Source organism: Sciurus vulgaris, assembly GCF_902686455.1.
Source record: "Sciurus vulgaris genome assembly, chromosome: 6".
In the NCBI taxonomy this organism is placed as follows: Eukaryota; Metazoa; Chordata; class Mammalia; order Rodentia; family Sciuridae; genus Sciurus; species Sciurus vulgaris.
Genome location: NC_136466.1, coordinates 9,290,839 through 9,308,756, shown reverse-complemented (window position 1 = coordinate 9,308,756; position 17,918 = coordinate 9,290,839). Strand labels below are relative to the sequence as shown.

The 17,918-nt window shown below is 44.0% G+C and overlaps 1 protein-coding gene across 6 annotated transcripts in view; it reads right to left on the bottom strand.

Moving 5' to 3' along the window:
• FBXW11 (F-box and WD repeat domain containing 11) overlaps window positions 1–17,918 on the bottom strand; it is a 116,037-nt gene that overhangs the window by 21,405 nt on the left and 76,714 nt on the right. For all 6 annotated transcript variants that reach the window (XM_079145409.1, XM_079145405.1, XM_079145406.1 and 3 more), the window contains 3 exons: window positions 16,726–16,951; window positions 8,350–8,536; window positions 7,524–7,614 (listed from right to left, as the gene is read on the bottom strand). In XM_079145409.1, the coding sequence (XP_079001535.1) occupies window positions 7,524–7,614; window positions 8,350–8,536; window positions 16,726–16,951 (504 nt within the window). The remainder of the gene's footprint in view (window positions 1–7,523; window positions 7,615–8,349; window positions 8,537–16,725; window positions 16,952–17,918) is intronic.

Here is a 17,918-nt window from a genome sequence, read left to right as displayed (position 1 = left end):
TTTCCAAGTAAGACATTAGCCCAACAATGTTTTTTCTCAAACTTTCCCTGCCCGTCTGGCAACTATCATAGGATTTCCAATGAGTTTTGGGTTAGGTCTAAAATGGACTAGACAGAATTCAATATGTTTAAAGAATGTCATTTGTACCCAAAACACACAAATAAATAATAACTCGTTGGGTCACTCCCTATTGCCAATTAAAATACTGGTCAAAAGACTGCTGGCATCATTAAGCATGCATTGACAATCCAGGGAGCCAACCAAAGCACTGTCTGGATCATCGAGAATAGACGCTATGCTACTAGAACACACCCAATCACAGAGTCTGTACTTCTTTACAAGTTGCCTTAGAGTGAGAACGGCACGTTTCAACCCTGGAGTCTCATTCTTTCATCATCCACACAACACTTACTGAGATGTTTGTTATGTTGCAGGTACTGCGCTAGGAAGTGGGGATAAAAAGATCAATAGGAAGTATCTGCGTTCAGAGCAGATCCAAGCGCAGGGTGTGGAACTGGACATACAGACAGTGCCCCACCTGCAATGGTTTGACGGATGGTGCTTTGGCTTTGTGGTGCCAAAGCAACCTACATGCAGTAGAAATGTATCCAGTAGACACTGCACTCTGATTTTTGATCTTTTCCCTGGCTAGCCACTGCAACGCTGGGCAGGATCAGCAAGACGCAACTCCCAGTCACTCGGCCACAAGGGAAACAACCAAATCTCTGTAGTGCCCTCACTATATTGCTAAGCTCCATGTTTGGTGGGTTAAAAATAAAAAACATTTTCAATTTACAGTGGGTTTATCTGGATGTTAACTCCATTGCAAACTAAGAAGCATCTATTGTTTAAATTAAGCTTACTTGGCTAAAGGATCAACACAATCACCTTGGAAGGTCTCATTATTTCCCTTTGACAAACAAGAAAAGACTGTGACTTGGCCAAGGTCATACAGACCAGTAGCCCGAATAGTTGGAAATCAGGCTCAGTTCTTTCTGACCCAGCCCAGGCTTTTGCTACTAACATATTTCATGCCTCTCAAGGAGGATGGTCTGAGTTCTAGAAGCATAAGACCAGCAACAATTCAAATACAATACCAGTGCCAAACAAGTGACAAAAACGCTTATGTGCCGGAGGACTTGAGGGAGACCACTGCAAAACTCAATGAAGAAGGAGTAGCCTCTTTAGTACCTATGAGGGATTTTTCTGGATCGAAAGGTAGCATGTTTCTACAGAGCACGATCAAAGTCTGAGTTCCTGGTCCTTGCAATTAGGAGACAAAGGATGTCACAAACTGATTAAAAATAACACAAATTTTAAAAAATAAAATAAAAAAGAACTGGTTACACCAAGAGTCTAGGATATAGTTTTAAGTTCATGGGCGTAGCTAAAAGCTTAATTACTTACTTTGTTGAGGAAAGGAGGTAACTCTCATCTGCAGTTCCAGGGAGCACCTAACTGCGGGCTCTGTCGACATCTAATACCACCACCTTTGGGCTTATTTTGAAGGCAGTGTGCTTCTGGACTCTGCAATGCTAAACTTCCCTGCATGCTCTGAGCAGGCTCTTGCTTTCCTAACATTCTGCTATGTGTTTCATACAGTCATCCCTCAGCACCCATAGAAATTGGTTCCACAATGCACCACAGAGTCCAAAATCTGTAGATGCTCAAGTCATTACGTAAAGTAGTGTAAAAGTACATGTCACCTATGTGCATTCCTTAGAGACTTTAAATCAGCTCTAGAAACCTTATAATCCCTGATGCAAGGTGAATGCCATGTAAATGGTTGTTTGTACTATTTAGGGAATAATGGCCAAAAGGAAAAGTCTGTACCTGCTCAACACAATTTATTTTCAAATATTTGTGATCTGCAGTTGACTGAATTTGTGGCCGCGGAACCCACACATTGGGAGGCTGACTGGAGTTTGTAGCTATAAAAAATAATCGCTCTGAAATGGGAATTATTGTTTGCATTTTATACAAAAAGAAATATACGGTTGAGATACTGATGCACATATACTTAAAATGAAACTGATTCTACCATTTGTGGCCCTGTGGTTTTGCAAGGGTCCTAGAAAGAGGATCCACACAATGAAAGATCTTCCACACACAGCCTAGAGGAAGGTGCTGACACCAGGATGCAGAAAGCACCACGGAAATGCCCGGAGCAAGGAGATGTTTACTTACTCAACTGCTACCAAGTCAGGACTCCTCAGCCTGGGTCATCATCTCTTGGGAGTCAGAAAAATGTCAGGCATATAAAACCAGAAAAAAAAATCATTCACCCCAACTCTTCCACCTCTACCAAGACAGACAACAGATCTGGCTATATAAGCAACTTTAAAAAGGGGATCCAGAATGTAATTTCTTTAACTGAACTTAATGCTTGGACTCATTTAAAGAAATGATGTGTCTTTCCATAGAGACTTAGCTCCCTCAGCAAGCTGGCATTCAGAAAAATGCTGACAGAGAAGGTGAGATGTGCTGACCCCAAGTCTTTTTCCTAGCCACTGACTCTGGTACGGAGTTCCCACGTTCACGCGACACTCTGGGAATCACCGGAATTGATACAGAATCTATGACTCCATGTGAACCCAAACTATTACAAAGATGAATACGTACATGTCTTACAGATATAGCAGGTACCTGAAAATTCATATGGCTGTTCTTAGGTTTAAAGAATACACAATGGCTTATAACATTATTGCATCAGTAAGTAGTTTAGCCTGTATTTCAATGAAGAGAAAGCACATCTACTATGACATGGGAGTTTTGGGATTAAAAAAAATACTTTTTTCATGTAAAAAGAGGGGATAGGGGATCCTACAGGTTCCCCCACTACTCCAAGGTGTTTCCTAGAATTGGGTGACTTGGTCACAATCTTTTACTAATGACACAACAGGCAGGACCAGGGAGAAGATCAGGGCTAAGGCCACACAGACTGAGGTGCTTCAGTCCCCGAGGTGTTTAGACAGAAACATCCCCACCCCCACCCCCAAAATGAAAGGCTGAGTCACACCATCGACCCCACCTGCACACAAGAACAGAGGACAGGGCCTGTCAGAAGCTGTCCTCGACACCACTCCTTCATTATAGGTTGAATGGGAGTCAAAGACCCAACTGCTGGAAAACTATTTCTGATTTTTAAAATAAGAACTTTGCAAATGATCTTTGGTGGGCCATTTTAGGAAGCCCCAGTTGAAAAGTCATCTGATTCCTGAATCCCAAGACAAGGGAGCCCAGATGGCCACCCACACGAGCAGGCAGTGCCCCGCTGACTGCCTGACCGAGACACCACCAGGTCTCACGACCTCAGCTCCTACTGGAATGCCTCCAAAACAGGCCTCTTCCAGGAGAACTAGACCTTGAAAACCGGCAGGCAGCCCACTGCGGTAGAAAATTCCCAGGTCAAGTAGCAGCTCTGGCAAACGACTCAGACGTCTAAGCGGCAGCTTCCTCCTCTGTAAAAACGGGAGTAGTAATACCCACTCCCTTGAAACTGCCGTAAGGATCCAGGACGGTCACGTATGAGAAGTGCTTTTTGAGTGCCTGCTGAGAACACTGACCAAAAATAGCGGGCTATGACAATAAATGTATTTATTTATTTGTAAATATCTACAAGACACATACATATATGTGTATATATCTTAACAAATTGCCAGGATCGTGTCTGGTCTAGGCTGGTATTCAATGCCAAGGGCTTCGGCACCCCCAACTCAGCCGGCAGCAGGAGAGTGCGCGTGCTCGGCCTTCACATGGAATTCAACTCATGTTCACGCGGCCGCAGGAACTGGGCCATACAGGTGTGTCTCTCTAATTATGTGGATACCTGCCATTTCACTTAGCCATCCTGTGGCACTGCTACCGTAGAGGAATATTTTGTATCTTTGAGAACTTGTAAAATCCCCTTACCCTGTGCAAATTTTCAAAATACTGGGAAGGTAGCCATGATACACAGAATATACAGCGGCATTTAAATTGGCAATAGAGTGAAAACAGATGTCTGAGGAGGGAGGAATAACATTATTTTTAGAAGCCTAAACACACTGGGTGGGTGGGCAAGTTTCAACATTTTCTGGTCAGGACAATGTTAATATCAAGTCTGCAAACCACAAAAAAGCGCCTCACTTTCCTCCACATAATGTGGCTTATTGAAAGGTGCAGTACAACACACTGTCGTTTTCCCAATGGTCTCTTCCAAGCGGAGCGCTCCAAAACCTTTAATCCAGCGGGTCAAGAGAGGAAAAGGGTCTATCCCATGAAGGAGTGTCACCACTCTGCAACGGCAGGCGAGGAAAATCCAAGTGCAGGAACTCTGACCAAATCTGGTGTGAGGACCCACCTCTCTGCAGATCTGGTGTGAGGACCCCACCTCTCTGTGGATGGGCCCTGAAGGCACGGTGGAGGCGTGCAGGAGCAGTTTTGACAATCTGAGGGGAATTACTCACTACAGAGACATGCCCCGCAGTAAGCCACCACTAATGATAAAAACCGCTACAGCAAAGCAGGACGCAGCTCCCACTTTGAGCAGTGAGTCTCAGGTCTTCCAGGCTCCTCAGTGCAGAGGCCCCGTAAACCCTCTCCAGGTGCCACAAAAACACCCGGGAGAAATGAGCCTTTGCAGAAGCTTATGCTCTTCACCTTCATTTCTCACACCCTCATTTTCTACACAATAGGAGCCAGCCACGCTCCGCCAGGTTTGTCTATTTTCTCCTTAAAATTTAGTCACAATTTCTGGTGGGTCAACGTAGAAGGACAAAGTTCAGAGGTGAACATTTTCCTTATGCTCATTAGAGCTAATCTGGGAATGGAGGGATTACAGGAGCCAGCACACGAAGCGAGCTGTGCAGTGGAGGAAGGAGGAGAGAGGGGACGGTGTTGTGAACTGGCACAAGGGAGCAGACAAGAAGACTCGGAAGGTGGAGAGGTAGGACCCGAACGTCCGTCGGACCTTGCCTGTTGATTCACCTTTCAGCATTGTGCTTAAAGCCCTTTCGAGCACCTTTCCCAAACCTGAACCAAAACAAGGCCAACTGCTCTTATCTTAACTCACAATCTTTTTTCAAGTCAAGGATGCCAAGTATTCACACACCTGGAGGAGGATGAGAAGACCAAGTTGAAACGCTGCAGGCATAAAACACATGCCTCTCTCTCCCTCACTTCTTGGGGTTTCCAGTTTGAAAATACAACTATAAATGCTAACAACGGTCAGCTTAAAGCCAGACAGAGCTCAGTGAAAAAATCCCATCTCTTAACTATGCAGCAAATTCTAAGACTTCTTTTAGTCTCAGTTTCCCCTTAAAACAGACAGGAACAATGACATGTACCTTGTTGTAAGAAATGAAGCAATAATTTATATAAATCACCCAACAGTTCATGGAGTACAGCAGGGGCTCTAAAGAGGTCATTATTAGAATCTGCTTATTAGGGTTTCAGACCAGCTGCAAGGGCAACACCAGGCTTGTGAGAGCTTCTCGTTTGTTTGAGCCGAAAGCTGAAAGAACATTCTACCCTGGACAAAAGAAGGCACACTCCCCACACAGAGAAGAACATCCGATTTGCGGCAATGTCCGTCTGTCGTCACTGGCCCCGGCTCCGGTGATCTCCTTGACCAACACTGGGAGGAAGGCAGAGGAGTGCGAGATCGGCCCTAGGCCACTCCCTCCTCAGCTCCAGGACCGAGAGGAAGCCGCTGAGCCTTTCTGAGCTCGAGTCTTCAACTTCAAATAAGAACTTGATCTACCTGCCAGGTTTGGTCCAGAATATTCAATGAGAAAATGTATTCTAAGTGCTAAACAAGTATCTGGCACAAGTACGTGCTCCATTAGTGGTACACTATTTTTGTCACTAGTGAATATACCAAAATATAAACATCACCCCTGATTGAGAGATTTTGCCCACAAAAATCTGGAGGAGATTTTGTGGTCCACCACTGAGTTTTCTCAAAGCCACTGACAGAACCACGGGGAAGACACCGTGATGCTGAGGTTTTGTGCCCGACAGGGTTCCCCACGGCTCTGCTCCCCTCACATCTGCCTCTATTAACCCTAAAAACGACTGCGCCTGAGGAAATGGTTATGTAGCTGATGTCAGACACAGTCGTGCCACAGAACGACGAGTGCACACTGTCAATAATCATAGTCACGAGAATTAAATAATGTATGTCATCTATTCTTCAACCTGATCAAAGTTCTTCCAAAGTCCCTAGATGTAAACATCATCCTTCTCCAAATAAATTACCTGATAAAATCATTCAAAGACATTTGGAGGTAATCTGTAAATACTTCAACCCTCCCCAAAGAAAAAAGGTGATGTAGTTTCTAAGATGTGTATACAGCAACTTCTTAGTACAGCCACTCCTCTGAACTGTGCAAGCACCAACCGGAGATTAACATCGACACGAGGCTCACCCACCGACACTGCAAGGGTGGCTAGCTCCATGTTCTGGACTGCCACCAGATCAATTGATTCCCCAATGTTGCGATTTATCTGGCAGAAGTTTTCAATTATTTAGTCCTCCGTAAATGGTTACTTTCTAGGTCACTTTAGAGAGCAGAATACTTAAGACAAGAGCTTGTGTTTTAAATCATGATATTCCAGGCACATTCAGACTTACCATTAACGGAATGATTCCATTAGTTCACATCTGACTGAAGGGGGGGTACTCCAAAAGAGCACATGTTTCTCCGTTAATGAATTTTGGCACAATAACTTTTATGTCTATCACCTGGGGGGAGGATTACTTCACGTTTGGGAAACCGAGTGTAACTTTATGGGAGATACAATGCTGCCTAGTGAAGGCTCAATTTTTCTGCCAAGGAGGAAATAGTGAAGTAACCAGGACCAGCCAAGAACACATGGGAAAGAGTTAATGAGAAATGCCTGTGCACGTCTTTCCTGGTTCAAGGAAAAGGGCTAAATAATAAAACTGAACTAATTAGAACCCATGAACAATATCAAACATCTCTAATGTTTCTCATCAAGTTTACAGAGTTTTACTGGTCTGGTGAAGTTACGCTCAAATCCAAAATGGTCCAGAAGCATAATTTGCTCTATAAAACTCATTTAACTATTGCTTAGAATAATTTGAGTCATTTTTATGAAAAACTATGAATGATTTACAGAGGAAACTGAGAATGTACTTTCTCTACTTCTCAATAAACATGGCTCAAAAATGCAAAACTGCATGTACTGAAAAATCTGGGCCTTGGATTTTGGAAAATCCATCAAATTAGAATAAAAACTGATTTTGGATTAAGGTTTTAATTAACCAGCAGCCCTACAGAAATATTTCAAGATTTAGAAAGTTAGTTTTTGCAAAAGGACATGATCTACTCTGAAGAATAACTGCAGCCTATATATTGTGACTTTTAGTCCAGAAGTTCAACTCTTCAAAAAAAAATTACCAGCTCCATGACTGTGAAACAACAACAACAACAACAATGAAAAGACACTTTAAGGCAACACAAAAAGTTGAGAACAAGATACAAAGAGCACATAAAACAGATACATCACAAAGTTACCTCTATATCCTGGATAATCTTTGGGTATAATGATCTGTAAAATGAATTGGGAGGGCCATCTGTGGGTCTGTTTTTAAACAGGTACTGATCCCTGGCAAATAAAAACAAACAGATGTCACATTCTGCACACAGAGGTGGATTTTACTTAACATGGTGCTTATAAAGATATCTTACTTTCCTGTCTTTTAAACTGCACTGAGCTTTACCAGTTTAGAGCAGGATTTCTGACAAGTAAACTTCCACGATAGAGAAAGCTCACAATACCCAGTCTTTCACTCTGGAGAGCCTAACAAGTGCTAATGTGGCTTTGTGAGAAATTTAACTTCCTCCTGACCCTTCTTCTTTCACTACGCTGCCTCTCTGAAGCTCTTTCTGGGGAACAGTTAGGCCAGGCCACTGACATGTACAGAGGTGCAGAGCTGCATATAAGTTCATGGGTTTTCTAGGGAAAATGCTGTCCCTGTGTCTCACTATCCTCAACCAGAAGTAATAACATTGCTAAATGGCATTACTCGGCTTTCTCAGATTTTTTTTTTCTTGTTTTATGTATCTTCCAGTTATGTTATCATTGCCTAAGAAAAAAGAATAAACACATAGCTTTGAAAAACCAAATCACCCATCCAAGCTCCTCAATAACTTCCTTATAGTTAATAAATAAAGGAAACACATTTCCAGAGGAGAAATTCTAACAACTTTAACTTTCCCCTCTACTCCCCTCATCTTCTCCTCTTCCTTAAAACAGGCCAACACACTTGTACATATAACTGCTTTTCAGAGCAATCAAGCAGATTCTGTGTCAGAGAAACTTTTCAACTGGGGTACTTACCACCCTCTTCTTTCTGAAAGTCCCTTCCACAGAGGATCAGTGCGTACCATTCGCTCAATCAGCTTCTTCCAGAGCATTCCTTCTGAGATCACTCGCTGCCATTCTTTACAGACCAGCTCTGCTGCACACAGAGACCTGGCATCCAGGTAGGAAAGAATGTTTTCTGCTATGTGATCTAGGCCTTGCTCTACAAAACAGAAAAGGGAATGAAGGGATGGGCAGGGAGGTGGAACAGTAGCAGCCATCAATTCCTTAAAGATAAGAGAACGGAAGAAATCCTGGTCCAGGTAAAATACCTGAGTAACATAAAAAGCACATAAACATATGCACTGATTTATTTAAAACAAATGATGGCAATTGTTCTCTGTAAGAGCTGACAGTTCTATATTTGCAGATATTATGATAAAAGACTTGTTTTTGTTTCACATAACTTTTACAAAACCCCTGCGGAGTAATGACTCCCCAAATTTCACAGATGAGACACACTTAAGGCTTTATTCAATGTGAAGCCAAGACTGGAACTCAGATCACATGCTCTGAAACTTGTGTTCACTCCCCCTACTCACGGTCTCTCATGACAAATCACATCCTGTCAACCCATGTGAACCCCTGGGAGTTAAGGAGACCAAAAGGGCAGAACTGCCTCATCTTTAAAAGTTAAATGGCAGACCAAGAGTTAAAGTCAGCTCTGCGTAGGTGTAATTCTGTCGATATTTTCGTTCCCCTCTTGTGGATACCCGCTTTCTGTGACTTAACGCAGGGTAACGCCCTCAAAGGCCACAGCCACATGTTCACCAATTTCAGAACCTGGGAGAGAAATGGGTTCAAGGGGCCACATAATGCAAGGTCCCTGCACAGACAGTCACTCAAGGTAGAGGCCTCTGCCTGACACTGAGCACAGGCAGAGGGTGACAAGGGCAGCGCTGCTGCTGACCTCACCTCCCCACAGTGCCTGCAAGAACCAGAACAGCCAGGACGGTCCAGCTTCATGTCCTCCTGAGGCAGCTGCTTACCAGTTCCTACTGGTTCTAAGGACAGCAAACAAACACCAAAACACTCCCTGTCTGGCTTTCTACCCTACGAGGTGGTCACCACCAGTCAACCAGCCTTGCTCAAACTCTCTGTACACATTTAAACAAACCAGTGGGAAGACATTAAGGACAATAAAGGACCCTACAAGGCTAGTGCTCCCTCCTCAGTACAGCAGCACTAAGATCAGTGCTAGCGGCCAGGGCAGTGGTGACCGAGATTCCTCTTCTGTACAAAATAGGGGCAATAATCTCTGCTTTATTTTGAAAATATCACAATGAAATGATACCTAAGAAATGCTTTATGAACCAAGGTTTCCTTCAACTCTCAGAAAGATTAAGGTCACGCTGCTGATTATGGTTTCCAGGCCCTTCATATACACAAACTCCCCGACCCTAGACTAGACCTAACACCCAAGTCATGGTGTGATAAGGGACTACAATGGGGCCATGGTCCTTTTTTATACTCATCATTATATGCTAGTTAATAGACAAAGACTGAACTGCCCCCAGCTAACAGTCATATCACAGCAGACTCCCACGATGGCAGCAAGTTAAAATAAAATCCTTGGTCTCTCCCCTAAAACAGCTATTAAAACAATCGCCCTAATGTTGTATTTACACAAGCAGCTGGGAGCGGGGGCGGTTTTATGTAGCAGTTTCTATTTATTCTTACCAGAATGCACCCTTAAAGCCCTATCTAACCCAGCCATTTCCGTCTCTAGAATTCTGATTTTCATCATCCTGAAGAATGGGTACCGTGCACCAGATCTGCATGGTGGGCGAACAATTCTATCTCAAATGTAGACAAACAGGTTAAATGGGTCAGAACCAAGGACAGCACTCATGACAGTAACTATTTCCTTCCAGGACATCACTGATGTCACCATTAACACTCAAGGCTGAGCCACCAGCTCTGTAACCATGTGGATATACTATCCAGCCCTCAGCCCTCTCCTCTGTCCTCAGGGACATCTGGAGAAGATGCCCCATGAAGACACACCCCTCACTCTTCTGGCCTGTGCTTCTAGTCTGGTAACCTTACAGTAGTCCTTAACAAGGACTGAGGTGAACTTGGCAGGGTTGCTCTCTGGGTTCTTTTGCTAATACCTACTGTGTTTGCACAGTTGGCACCAGCTATTCTATATTCCTTTTTAATATTATAGAAAATAATAACAAAATGTAGGTAAACAAAACCTTTTAAATCCCTAAACACCACCCTCAAGAGACACCAGCTTTTCACGTTCTGTGTGCATCCTTCTGGGTTTACAGAGCCCTAGGTAATCTTTTCAGATGTTGTTTCACTTTTGAAATTAAGAATTCTGCTAGAATATCACATCAAATTTTATAGCTAATATCCCCCAAATAGACCTTCTCCAATTCCCAGACCCAGGAACCTGCTGACCTGTACCTGTGGGTCTATGGTGCAGACGACCAAAGGCAGCGGCACCAGCTGCACAGGGCACCTTGTCCCTTGGAGCTCCACATGCTGGTTTTCAGTTGGCTCTCAAAGTGCCTCGATTCTGAAAATCGCAACCAAAGGTCTGTAGCTCTCCTGGCAAACTAGGTATTTAGGCATGCTTGTTTCCAGGATTCCGAGTCACATCTTTTTTGACTACAATTTTCCTATCCTTCCTTGTTTTAAAGCCATTATTATTACTAGGAAAACTAAGAAGTTAAATGACAGTGAAAATATGCTCTTTCTTTCTACTGTCATATAACCCTGTCCCAAGCAGGCCATCCCTTATATTATATTCTTTATAATTTCCCTCTAAATACATGTTTTGTTTCCAATTTCCTTGTATTAAACATTTTGACTAGTTTTACATTATTTGGGGTTTAGTCTTCTTGATACCATGCACGAAGGTTCAGGCCACCTTTTGTGAAGCTCCATGATCACGTGCTGCTTTCATCTCATTTTATGTTTATAAAAGTAACAGGTATCTCTACATCACTATGGTTGACAAATCTATTCATCAGATTTTCAAATTTCAGAATATGTCAGCCCTGGTTAATCCTATTTTCTTTTAGAGTCTCTGGCCACAGGCTAACAGACTTTTAGTTCTTTAAATTTTTCTAGTTTTGGAGTACTTATCTATCTTCCTTTTCTAGTTTCTAAACTGATATTAGAACACGTCACTTTGTCAAGTTTATCTTCCTTGTACATCACTAACCATATCCTCCTAGATGGTTATTAACACATCCCTAACCAATTCCCTCTGGAATCCTCTGCTGAAAGATTTAAAAAATACAGCCAAACAAGAGTGAATCAGGAATCTGCTTTGTCAGGTCTCACCGGCTGCAATGCCCACATCATCTGTGTGAACCGGGAAAGCAGCAGCCAAACGTCTGTGACCATTAACTGGTGGGCCTGCGTGACTGTATCTAAATCATTTAGGGTTACTGATTTTCAAAACTACAGCAACAAAAACAGACCCCCCGTATCCCCCAGATCTTCTCCCACCTACTCAATCAGAATCTCTAGATGACGAGGCCCCAAGAACTTATATTTTTAAGAGTTGATGCCAGCTAATTCTGACATGTTAGGAACTACAAGTTTATAGCAATGACATCTTTCGGTCATCTTTGATCACCAACCCCATACAACTCAACTCTCAAGGCTCACAACTAAGCCATCAATGACTTTTTTACACAAATAAATGCCTTATTAATGCATAATTTCCTCTTCTTTCAAACACCATCAGTCCAAATAAAGGCCATCTCAGTGACACATATGAGGTCAGCTTTGCTCCCTTTGGTCAATATTTTAAACTCTCTTCATCCTTTGTGGAGGCAGCACATTTTGGTCTTGTGGAAAATGCACTGGTTGTCAAGTCAGATAACCTGGTTTGAATCTTGATTTTGTCCACTGCTGGTTGAGTGTCCTTAAGCAAATTCATTTTCATTTTTGGATCTCAGGCTGTTTAAACATAGGAATATGAAGTGCCTGAAACAGATTGTCTCACATCATCTGCACAATAACCCTCCAAGGTAGAACTCTCAATAACCTCATCCTACAAGGAAAGGACTTTCCCAATGTTGTTGGGAGGTTAGTAAGATAACAAACAAAAAGAAACAGATACATAATAAATGTCTTTGTTCTCCTTCCTTTCCCAAATCTCCTTAGCTAATACTGATGATCGAGGAGGCTGAATATCATTCTTCCATTATTTATTGCAGAGAAGTATTGCACATCTCTTTTAGGACAGAGCCATGCCCTTCTCTTACCATGGCCTAAGTCTGGTGTCCCCTGAACATTTTGTCAAGAGTAAGAATGGCACTCACTGTTGGGGGAATGTGAGCGCAGCCCCCACAGGTGCCAGGCCTTTCTGGTTTCAAGCCCACTGAGGACAAATGGGTCACTGAACAAGGTGGTATCTCTGCCCGGGCTAAACAGTGCTTTGAGGTGTTAGAACTAAGCCTTTCCCTGTCACCTCTGTCTGGCTCCCGATGCTTTCACGCCCAGCCTCCCATCTCCCACCACCACCCGCTTCCCAGGGCCTCATGAGGACACATGCCAGCCTCAGAGAGGCGAGGCCAAAACCCGCACACATGCTGTGGACCAGCGCTGCTGGTGCTGATCACAGCACCACGGAAGGTCTGGAAATGTCCCCGTAATAAATTAGAACAATTAGAAGGCACAGATTCCAAAGCTCAGCACGTAAACCACACTACACTGCAAGGCAACTCAAATGCACGACGTGGTTCAACGCCTTGACGGCGGCCAGCTCGCACACACTGCCCACAGCATGCCGCGCAAACCTCCATCATTTCAGAAACAGTTCAAAGAGCAGCTGCAAAACAACTTCCTGTCCCACGCACCTCTGCTGTCCCTTTCCTCCCCAGTCACAGATCTAGCTGTAAAACTGAAGTCACGAACCTTTTCTAAGAAAGGTTACTGTGGAGAGCGGCACTGAGGGTTCGGGCACAAGAGAAAAAGCGGTGCAGGTGCAAAGTCCAACAGCCTCTTCCTCAAGAGTCCCAGGAAACAAGAGGGGGTCCCGGAACTCTGTGCTGTCAGGATGAATCAATGTGGAGACAGGCAGACAATCGCAGCTTCCCGGCAGTAAACTGCAGTGCCTCTGGAGAAGCAGCTCCCCAGCTCTCCAGGCATCTCTTCAGCTGCCACTCTCCAAACACCCACCCAATGCTGAGACACTGTACAAACTGCCTTTAAGCCTGAGGCCATCCTACCAAGTATTGCTGTTCCTACCCAGAGGAGAAATAGGAGGCTCCAAAACACAAGGCAGCACGGCTCCGGAGCACAGGGCCCCGATCCAGCCCAGGGCTGTCTGAATCACGGCTGCAGCCCTTCCCACACCGTCATGCGGGGTCTCAGCCGCACGCAGCCTGAAGCCTTGTCCATGCTCTGGTCCTTCCCGTCTCCCAAGTTCGTAGATCGAGTCTCTGTCACATTCAGTCTATAATGATTTTTCACTCTTACTTGAGAGCAAGACAAATGAACAACCCATGGCCAGGAAGCTAAGTGTTTCAAATTTCTTAATTGCTTAGACACCTCACCAATGGATCACCACTGCTTATCATCCTGTTTGAAGTACAATCTGCGCCTCTTTCAAATGGTATAAACTTTCCCTTTAACAACAGTTCTTACAAACCACAAACTTAGCCTGCAGAAATTGACATTGCAGACTAAACATTCACATGATTTTTAGAAAAGCATATCGTAATTATCACTTTTTCCACTGAACCAAAAGGAGCCAGAGACCACAAACATTTTCCATTTTTCCTATACTGACAGGTACAATATTCATAGTAAGCATTAAAAAGGCAAAATCATAGACAATTTTTTATAGAACTAATGGTTTTCAAAATCCAAAGAAGTTTAAGATGACTGTCAATTTTAATAGAGTAAAAATCCAAATTCCAAGATCATTACGGAATAAGTTAAACACCAAACTAGTACAATGATTAGTAAGTTGCACACATATTATTAAATCTAAGTACAGACATATACATGGACCTGTTTCTCCCACAATGCTCTGAAGGCAGAGTTTGTACTACGGAACTAATGCCAGCTTTAATCCAAGTCTACTAGACACTAACACAATCAACTTGGCCAGCTTGTACCCAGCCATTAACTTCATATGTATGAAATATACTGACATATGTATATATGTTCAGATCAAATCCTGTTAAAACAAACAGCATTTTAACAAAAATATTTCCATGTCCCAGCCAATTGTCCATTCATTTCATATAATATTCAATACCACAAAATTCCACTGAAACAGAGATACGGACAATGGCTTAAAATTCTCCGTAATGAAAACTGAATTGTATGCAATCATGCTAACCATACTTATATACATAGCACATGTTCCTCTGTTCTGCCTCTTCTCCAAGGCGTACCCTCCCTGAGAGAAAAGAAGGGTGCCCTGGAACGACACTCCGCAAATCAAGAGAACTTCAACAGTGCCACCTAGTGGCAGCTATTCTGTAAACCTAAGGAGAGCTCCAGGTACGCAACCATTTGGTTTCAGGGAAGAAAATAAAACCAAAACAGTAGAAAACAAACAATAAGCAGATGTGCTGAGAAAAATGGAGGTACAGCCTCATTTAATTAAAAGCACTTAAGAGGAACAATATAATCATCACTGAGAACCTCCCTGACTTTGCTCAATGAGGTACAGCCTGATCCCATGGGCACTGCAGAGGGGCACGCACCCTCAGCTCACTTCCACTCAGTTCTAACTCTTTCTTCTACAATCAAAGTGCCCCCCTCTTCTTCCCTCCCTCTCCCTGACCCTTCCAACTCTCCCTTCACCCACAGAAGTGAAATTTACTGAATTGGGTTATAATCCATATATTTAATATTTAGTGTCAATTAAAGAACTTTTTCAGGATAATCTTAGAGTGATTTCAGGTTTCGTACTAACTCTTGAACCACTGCCTACCTTCACCTGCACTACCACAGAATAACCAAGACACAGAATCCTGGGCACTTCACCCATTCCTCTGGTCCTCAGCTTCCTGATCTATACAACAAGAAACAGCCCTAAGAGATGGCCCAGATTCCCTTCGGCAATTAAGAATTATGATAATAAAAAGGGAGGGCTCAGATCTTGCTTTTCCATAGATACTAATGGAAAAAAAAAACAAAAAACAAAAACAGACAAGTCACGCCACATTTCAGTATTAAAAGAATACTGAGTCGAAATTTTCTAAGCTACTTTTCAAGTTAAGTACCCTTTAAAACTGCCAAACTTACAAGTTTGGAAGAGAGATCAGAAACCAGATGCTGGCCTGACAGTTTGCAGCCCCCGGTTTCAGGCTGAGCCCTAAGTGCAGGGCCTGCTGTTCCCCATAAACCACAGGTGGGTTGAGGGAGGAGTCCAGCAGCTGGATGAGACACAGTCTGGTAGCACTGGTTCATCCCTGGCTTTTCCCAGGCCCACCTGGGAATGGCAGGAGTAACCAGAAGGCTACGCTGACCATGCTGGAGGGAAGTGCTCGGGTCGGAACTCTCTTCAGGTATGAAACCTCTGTATCTTACCCAGCCAGATTTAAAATGGAAAATTAAGAAAGAAGAAAAAGACCAAAAAGAATCCAAAGGAAGGGGACGATTCTGCTTGGCAGATACCGTGATGGTGGAGAATGCGTCCAAACCCACGAGACACACGACCAGGAGTGAAAACGGACAAGGACTATGGCTCTGGGGAATGAAGGCACCAGCATAGGTTCCTGGGGGTGCCAGGTGCGCTGCTCTGTGGCGGGGCACTGGTAGCGGGGCAGGCTGGTCTGGGAGGGACTGGGGGCCGAGCAGGAGGCGGGAGTTCTTTCACTCCTAGCGTAGAACTGCTCCAAAACACAGGCTGCACTGTTAAAGGCCAAAGTGAACTGAGCCGAGAAGGGTGGTGTGCACAAGTGCCCGCCTGCATCTGAGAGGGCGAGGGCAGGGCAGGCAGTGAGGCAGAGGACACAGGGCAAGCTTCAGGGCATGCCACCCATTGCTCAGATTGCCTCTGCCAAGCCCGAGGTGTCACTTCAGATGCCAAGGGACATCCTAGACTTTGGGACACCTCTCAAGGAGACACGCTGAAAAAAGAAGTCCTATATGTTTAAAAATCACATTTGAAGGGAAAGTACAGATCGAATACAGATCACATCAAAACATAATATCATTTTAAAGATAAACCTATTAAATGAACTAGAGGAAGCGACAGCACTGACCAGCGATCACACTGTGGATGACAGAGGCCTCCTCAGCGCCGTACATCAGGACCACAGCGCGCATCTCGAAGACCCCGGCCCCCCGCAGCAGCGCCGTGCGACCCCCCTGGGCGCCCCCTCCTTCCCTGGCCGAGCTGCTTTCGGGCAGGTGGGTTACCTGGTAAAGCGGTGACGAAGTCCCGCTGCAACATGGGCTTCAGGTAGGAGTTGATGTGCCCATGCTGGTAGTGGCACATCCGTGAGATGAGGTGTTCCACGAACTCCAGCTGGTCCGACTCAGACCACTGGTCGAAGTACTTGATGCACAAGTCCTTCTCTTCCTGATAGTTTCCTTCCGACGGCCGCTTTCTGGAGACAATCACAGACGATGTCCCATTACTTATCTATTGAAAAGATCAAAAAGATGGTTTGACAAGAGGAAGAACCTAGATGACATCTCATTAGACATTATTCACCCTGTGCATTTACTCTTAAAATGCCAATTTCACCCGAAAGTCAGACTCATTTTTTTTTATTATGAGTCACTAAAAATAGACATAGGGTTTGTGTCCTCAGACCAGTCAGACAGTAAATGCTGAAGTTGTAGCTATTTTTAAAGCTAAACGGCATCTTAAATCATCATGCTCCAATGTTTATTCCCAAATCATGTCATTGTTACACAACTAATTTTGGAGATGATCATCTCAGAGGAACTGCTCAACCTGGCAAGGGGGAAACTGACCATTGCTCATTGGTAGTGCTCCTCGAAGCTGAGAATCAGTGCTACACCTGGCAGCCCCTCTGTCCTCAAGAGGCATGCTTCAAGATGCCCAAAATCAGGGCTAGCACTGAGCCCTATGTATACTATGGGTTTTTCTCCTGTACCTCCTTATCTATGATAAAGTGCATTTTGTAAGTTAGGCATGGTAAGAGATTAATAACAATAAGAAAATAGAATAATTAAGTTATGTGAATGCAGTCTCGGTCCCCCTCCCCTCAAATTTTCCATTTCATATTTTCAGAATGCAGGAAACTGAAACTGGATTTGGGGGGTGAACTACTGCACAGCTGTGGCAACAGGATAGAAGGCTCTGACACACGGCTCAGCAGGCCCGCCCCCAGGCTCTGAATCTGCCCGTCCGGAGTGGAGTCTGAGAATCTACTTCTAATGATGCTGACGCTACTCGTCCAGGCTGCACTTCAGGGACCACACTCTGAGAACTCCTGGCCCATCAAGTTAAGAAGATACACAGTTACATATTGAAACCTAAAAGCAATTCAATCTAAAAGGCTTCATTTTATCAATAGTTCCAATACCATCCATACTATTTCCCAAGAACTTCTAAAGAAACTGCTGCAAAACGATTTTCG